The 6,846-nt window shown below is 35.6% G+C and overlaps 1 protein-coding gene across 4 annotated transcripts; it reads left to right on the top strand.

Annotated features, from left to right (window-relative positions):
* Positions 1-407: 407 nt before the first annotated feature.
* On the top strand, positions 408-6,284 carry LOC130797972 (protein IQ-DOMAIN 31). 4 transcript variants are annotated; one of them, XM_057660783.1, is made up of 8 exons: positions 408-571; positions 697-729; positions 1,573-1,702; positions 2,935-3,231; positions 3,564-3,764; positions 4,042-4,119; positions 4,411-5,587; positions 5,923-6,284. In XM_057660783.1, the coding sequence occupies exons 3-8, from the start codon at positions 1,619-1,621 to the stop codon at positions 5,949-5,951; spliced, it is 1,866 nt and encodes a 621-aa protein (XP_057516766.1). In that variant the 5' UTR covers positions 408-571; positions 697-729; positions 1,573-1,618; the 3' UTR covers positions 5,952-6,284. The 4 variants fall into 4 exon arrangements, with proteins under 4 accessions (XP_057516766.1, XP_057516763.1, XP_057516764.1 ...); XM_057660780.1 differs by having other exon boundaries at positions 424-571; positions 4,036-4,119; XM_057660781.1 differs by lacking the exon at positions 697-729 and having other exon boundaries at positions 434-571; positions 4,036-4,119.
* Positions 6,285-6,846: the final 562 nt, after the last annotated feature.

A 6,846-nucleotide genomic window follows, 5' to 3' on the forward strand; every position in this document is an offset into this window, starting at 1 on the left:
TATAAGTTAAATAATATAATTTATACAAAATATGAGTATATTGATTTCTCACATAATTTACTGTTTATTGCTTTCATTAAATTTGTTTTAAATAGGAATATGAAAATTACAAGATAATTTAGATTACTAAATTTTAGGAGTATAAACTCACTTAAAGGGTACACTTGGAATTTTACCAATTTTCCAAGGAATCTCCCCACTCTCTTATTTCCGAAGCAACTTCACAGTTGTCAGTCTCAATGCAAAACATTAATACACTCTTTCTCCAACTTCAAATAACAACCGTTTGATTTCATCATCACATCATAAAATATCCATCAACGGATTTAATTTGTTAGATGACGTGCATTACAGTGTACAAGCACGTACCTTATTATTACCTCTCCATAGTCATTAATATTCACTTTTTTTTGTCTGGAAAAGATTTTTTTTTTTTTCAAAAAATAAGGGTATATTTTCAATGTTGTTCAGTACAGAGTAGCAGTAGTATTTGCAGCAAGCTAAAAGAGAAACAAAAAATAAAATTAAAAAAATAATGTCTAACAACATCACCTTCATTTGAACTCCCAAGGTTTTTTCTTTTCTTTCATGGTTTTATTTTTCTCTCTCTTCTGTTTTATTTATTTTGAGGAAGAATGTTTTTTTTATTTGAAATTTAAGTAGTAACTAACTGTTTTTTGTTGGGTGATTTATTAGATTTTGTGGGTGTAAGTTGCTGCATTTTGTTTGGTAAGTTATAGATCTGAATGGGGTTAACTGCTGTTTACAGTTAATTTAATGTTTTTAATTAAGGAAACTGTAGTTTTATTTCTTAATAATGTTTATTTTTTGTTTTATGGTAATTTTCTGTATGTCGGTGCTTACTTGTAGATCTTCACTTTGGATTATTATTATTGGGTTTTTGTTATTGGTTGGTGATTTGTGAAATCTTTGTTGTTTTTAATTTTATTCAAATTTTAGGGGGAAATGATAAATGGGTTTTAAAGATGGAAACTTTTGGATTAATGGGTGTTTTGTAAATGTTAATTATAATCCTGTATAATTGCTGAATAGTTTTCCATTTTTTCCTTTGTATTTTGTGTATTTTCTGTTGCTTGATAGTGATCTTTGGTTCCACATGCATCCTGTTTTAAGATTAATCTTAGGGAGAAGATTTGCATCATTTTGATAGCTCATGATAGCAATTTGGGACCTTCTAGGTTTAAATTTTTCATATTTTTTATGGTTCTTTAGGAAGGAGCTTTTAATTGTTGAAATTTTGACCATTTACAAGTCTAGGGTTTAATTTAATGTTTAGATGCATACTGTTGGGGGGTGGGGTGGGGTCGTGAATTCTTGTTTTGTTACATATTTTAATTTCTGGTGTCTCAATGTAACCTAATCACTTTTGGGTGCTTCAAGGTCTAATTTCGCTGTCGCCGAACATAGATGGTAAGCTTGATTGCCACACACACATAGGGTGTGTTCGGTCTAGCATTCTATGTAGCGTTTAGCTTTTGTTATTGAATTTATGTTGGTTGCCTTAATCAATATGTTAGCTATCTTGTTCATTGCCTTTTTGTGCTGAAGCAGAATCCGCTCTGAAGACTTTGTTAACTCAATTGCTGGCCTTTTGTCAATGGGGAAGTCACCAGGAAAGTGGATAAAGACCGTACTTTTCGGGAAGAAAGCATCCAAATCCAACTTTGCCAAGGGCAAAGAGGTACTTTCTGAAGACTAATTTCTTGGTGATATTAGTGTATTACTCTAGACTCAACTGTGGTAGATTGTGTGTTACTTTCTTATCTTTCAATCACCCCGTGCACAAACTATACAAGGGTCATACGATCTCCCGTGTTGGCTGTTGTTGGTTCATTTAGTTGACCTATCATATTAGGATTAAGGCTTTGAAATCATTTTTGTGGCATTGTTGTTCCATTTGCTGAAGTAAGGTTAATGTTGTCTTTGTATTCATGTAGTTTTCAAAGGTTATATGGCTAAGTCAGATTAGTTATTCTTTTGGTACAAAATGATATACAATGTGCATGGAAAAAAAATCAAAAGTTATGCATCATAAAGGTGTATTTTTTGTTTTTTTTGGACATTTACTAAACTTTTGGTAAAGGTGAAGGAAAGGAGTTAATGTGTGATTGTGGATGTTCATGAGTTCAGTTAATGGAACTTTGGTTTGGGGTGCCAGGAGGACTAAATAGGGAATCTATAAGAACAAAATGTCAAATACTAAAGCGTTTATCCCAACAATATAGGGTATTAGGGAGTCTTTGGAGGATGAAGAAAGCGGGCTAGAAGGCTTCTTTTGAATGTATTGAGCAGTATCTGTTGTTAGAAGAGTACAATGTTTTTAAAATGGTCAAATTACACAAGTGTATTGACAGTTGATAAGGAGGCCATGCTATTGATGAATAGGAGACATAATAGGAGCGTGCCAGAATATTTGCGAGCTTACAAGGGGCATGTACTATGATTAGAGATTCCTATTTGTCTGGGTAAAGCTATGGTTTTGATGATGGAATATTCTGATGAGAATTTCTATCTTAAAATTGTAAGAACTATGATACTTGTCATCTAGCTTGGGGTCTTTCGTCTAATCGTCTTGCACCAATTCTGCCTCGGGTTTAGGCATGTTATATCAGACCTAATCACCCCCAAACTTTTTTCTGCTGTGATAGGTTTTGTCAGTGTAAATCCATATATGGTTTCTGTTCTTTTGGCACATCCCTTGTGTTCCTGACTGCTGGACTGCATTTTTCTGAATTTGGTTTTTTCTGTCATATGTGGATATTCTTTGTGATCAATGTTTTATTCAAATTTAATGCTTTTTTCTGTGGATTGCATCAATCAAGTGGATTTAGCAAATACTCGAACTTAGTTGTATGACAAGAATTTATGTGCATTTATTTTCACATCTGATTTATGCTTTTCATTGTGATAAAGAAATCCAACAATGAGAAAGAGGTGCATGTTCGTGTAAGGGTTCCTGAAACTGAGAACGCTGTTAGTATTCCAGATACAACAAATGTTGCTCTCAATGAAGTTCATGAGGATGATCATAACGTAATGTCGGAGTACAAGGAATCTTCTCTTGGGCAGCCAGATGGTGATATGCCAGTGTCGGGGGATCACTTTCCTGATGCAAAACCAACCAGAGAAATAGATCCGTTAACTGAAGCTGAGAGAATAGCTCGAGAAAAGGCTGTAACAAAGGCACAAGCTGCTTTTAGGGGATATCTGGTAATTTTTGCCGCTTTACTTCCACACTGTATTTTCCTGAGTGTGCTGCACACTATCATCTATTAAATAGTACAACATTTTATTATCTTAATGTTGTACGCAACCTTACACATGTTATACACTTGTTAGTGATAATAAAGAGGTTTCTGATTGACCCATATTAGTAAACATCATCGGTAACTCCACACAAATGCCATTTTACAATGGTTCATTATTAGAAACCAAAAAATTATAAATCTTTGACCCAATCGAAATAAGGGCATATCTATTTGCTAGTGTAATAGAAAAATAGTGCTTGTTCATCTTTTCTGATTTATGCTTATTCTGTGAAGGCTCGTCGCGCATTCAAGGCTTTGAAGGGTATAATAAGGCTTCAGGCTCTTATTCGTGGACATTTGGTGAGGAGACAGGCTGTTTCAACCTTGAATTGCATTGTAGGCATCGTCAAGTTGCAGGCACTCGTTCGTGGGTCAAGAGTTAGATGTTCTGATGCAGGTCTTGAAGTCCGAAAATTCTGTATAGTGAAGCCTCTGGTAACTCCCTTTACTGTCATATATGCAGTTAAATTTGACTCTATTTCTGCATAAAAGATCACTTTTAACTAAAAATTATGAGTGGATTGTCCGTTGGAAGCGAAGTAAAGTCAGGTTGGCGTTAGTATCTTCATTTGATGGTTGTACTCACGTTTTTTGGGATAAGCTTTTGTCTTTTATATGCACAACTCACATGAAACGTATTGGTCTTTTTCTCGTAATTTTGTGTTAATTGAAAGTTCTTTAGTTTCTCTTCTAAAACTTCTAGAAGTTCCAGGATGGCAAAGTTGGGGTTCATGAAGATGGTTTTTCTGCTGGTATCAAAAGCTCGTCAGTAAATGCGTTTACCAAAAAAGTAAGTTTGAACATTGTTTGAGTGGTTTATCCCACATCGAAAAATTAAATTAAAGAGGGTGTGCCAACTCTATAAGTTATTGAAAACTTTTCTTCTCATTGCCATATGGTTTTGGGTGGTATATATATCTTTGGCTTATGAAATGTGTGCACCTCGTGTTTTTCTCCAATAATATCCTGGCATTCACAATAAGTCCAGCTCAATTTAGTGTATTCTTATTTCTTACTCTATTGACAAACCAAACTAGAGAAAATCGTTTACATTGTAAATTTCTTTGTGTTATTTGTATAGCTCTTAGCATCATCACCAACAGTGATGCCTCTTCGAGTCCAATATGATGCAGCAGATCCAAATTCAGTTCAGAAATGGTTAGAAAGATGGTCAATATACTGCCCATGGAAACCCGTATCTCCACCCAAAAAAGTTGCAAACTCTCGAGTTCCCAAAAAGCAAGTTAACTCACTGACCGTTGACGGAGAAACAGGAAGGCCAAAACGCAGCGTTCGCAAGGTTCCTTCCCTCTATGATAATGTGTCAGCTTCTGATGTAGAGAAACCGCGGCGCAATCTAAAGAAAGTAACTGCCCATCCAGCAGATTCTGCACTAGAAAATTCGCCAAGTGAGCTTGAGAAGGTTAAACGTAGTCTAAGAAAGGTTCACAACCCTGTAACTGAAAGCTCTGGACAGCCGCAGACTGGGGTAATCGAGAGGGCATCTCACAATCAAGGGAAAACATCTGCAGCCAATGCTCAGGAGGTTCCAGCTCCAAAGGTAACTGACAAGCCGATTCATAGCTCAGGAAAAACGACAGCATCGATTATTCAGGAAGTCTCGGCCTCAAAGGTAACCGAGAAGCCAAATCCCAGCCATGGGAAAACGACAGCATCCAATGTTGAGGAGGTTACAGCTCTTAAAGAGGTTGATTTTCTTGAGGAAACCAATGTAGAGACTAGCACGGCTGTTGAGGAAGAAACCGTTCTTGTTTCTAAGTCAAATGAAAAGGAAACTGTGGGCCCTATAGAAACAGACAAGTCCGTTGAACTCTCGAACAATGATAAAATCGAGGTCAAATTAGAGTCTTCTGAAAATGGTGACAAGGATGAAAACACTCCTGTGCCGAATGGTGCCATGAAATCTAAGGAAGATTCAGTGTCAAACGATAATCAGAAATCCAGACGGGCTTCTTTCCCGACAAAACAGGAACTTATGGAAGACGGCGTGCAGAACACTCCGAAGCTTCCAAGTTATATGCAAGCAACTGAATCAGCCAAGGCAAAGCTAAGAGCACAGGGATCCCCTAGACTTGCCCAAGATGAGACCGAGATTATCAACTTCACCCGACGCCATTCACTTCCAAATGGAAAGGTCAGTTCAGCGTCACCTAGGACACCAAAACCACTTCAAGGTAGCAGCGGAAAGAGTGGCAACAAAAGTGATAAATCTTTGTTGTCTTCTAGAGATGGAAGTGGTTAGTCTTCTAAATTTGTGTTCAATTTATGATGTATGTTTGTTACATCTACGAGTTTTTGCGTATATTTTTCCCAGTTTTTCGATCACCAACACATGCGTAGTTAGAGGTGTTCATTCGGGTTATTAGGTGGATTTCGGGTCAGATGTTTCAGGTGTGTTTAAAATCTGGTTTTTTGTCCACATTGGTTTTACATAATTATAAATCTATTTTTATGTTGGGTCAAATCGGGTTCGGCTATAATATCGGGTGAATATCGGATCATTGGGTCTGTTTTGAACACCTCTAGACTTAGTGTAGTAAACTAGTAACAAATGTTTATGTAAACTTTTCAGGTAAGGCGGTCCAAGGATGGCGAAGGTGAGGGCAATGCAAACTTGACGCTGATTCATATAACGATGGTGAAAGTTAAAAGTTTGTTAGCAAATTGTGTTGTTGTGGGGCTTATTTAATTTGTTATTTAGGTGGAAAATTTACTGTGACTTTTCTGAATATGTGTTTGTGGATATCATAGCGGCTTTATTATGTAAGTTGGGTTCTTCTTTGAGTGAATGTGAATTGCAGGCTTCACTATTTTTATTCTGCCAAGTAAATTTAAATTATTAACTTATGTTGTCTCACTGTGGGAAGGAAACATGCAATATTGACTATTGAGTTTGTGTATAGTATTAGTCTTATATTCCATATATGTTTTCTATTTTTCATTTTTATTTTAAGTTTTAATTCTAATTGTATATGTTAGATGTGTTTAAGAGACCAGACCCGAGTCCAAACATTACTTGACCCGAAGCGAAAATAAATGTTTCAAGCTCCTTATCATAGGAAATGAATCTTTGGTGGAGTAAACAACATTAAAATTAACATTTGAAGAATAAATAATAACAAAATACCATGGAGATTAAAAAGTTATGTATAGTGGGTTAAGTAGTGAGTAATAATTTTTAGGTTGAAAAAATACACTAAACCCTTAGCTTCATCACTTGTCTAACTCCAATTATTTTTTTTTCTTACAAATTCATTAATTTCCTTTTATTAACACTAAAAAAGGTGCATATTAAGCATGTTATCAGAAAATTGTGAAGAAAAAATATATTTCAAGATGAGAGCTTCGTTACTGTGATTTGAATGAAAATCACATAGTAAAACTAAACATAATAGAATTAAAATTCAATATTTATGATCGGTGATTCAGAGTAATGGGGAGATTGATGAAGACGTTACTAATCGGATATAAACAGGTTGACTTAAATGGCGAGCAG

The sequence above is a fragment of the Amaranthus tricolor genome, chromosome 13 (assembly GCF_026212465.1).
Source record: "Amaranthus tricolor cultivar Red isolate AtriRed21 chromosome 13, ASM2621246v1, whole genome shotgun sequence".
Taxonomy (NCBI): Eukaryota; Viridiplantae; Streptophyta; class Magnoliopsida; order Caryophyllales; family Amaranthaceae; genus Amaranthus; species Amaranthus tricolor.

What these genes read in the sequence shown, in the direction of transcription:
- LOC130797972 (XM_057660780.1), top strand. Translation starts at nt 1,619, where the DNA reads ATGGGGAAGTCACCAGGAAAGTGGATAAAGACCGTACTTTTCGGGAAG. An exon ending in CTGCTTTTAGGGGATATCTG is followed by an intron (nt 3,232 to 3,563) that starts GTAATTTTTGCC and finishes TATTCTGTGAAG; the next exon opens with GCTCGTCGCGCATTCAAGGC. An exon ending in TCTGTATAGTGAAGCCTCTG is followed by an intron (nt 3,765 to 4,035) that starts GTAACTCCCTTT and finishes AACTTCTAGAAG; the next exon opens with TTCCAGGATGGCAAAGTTGG.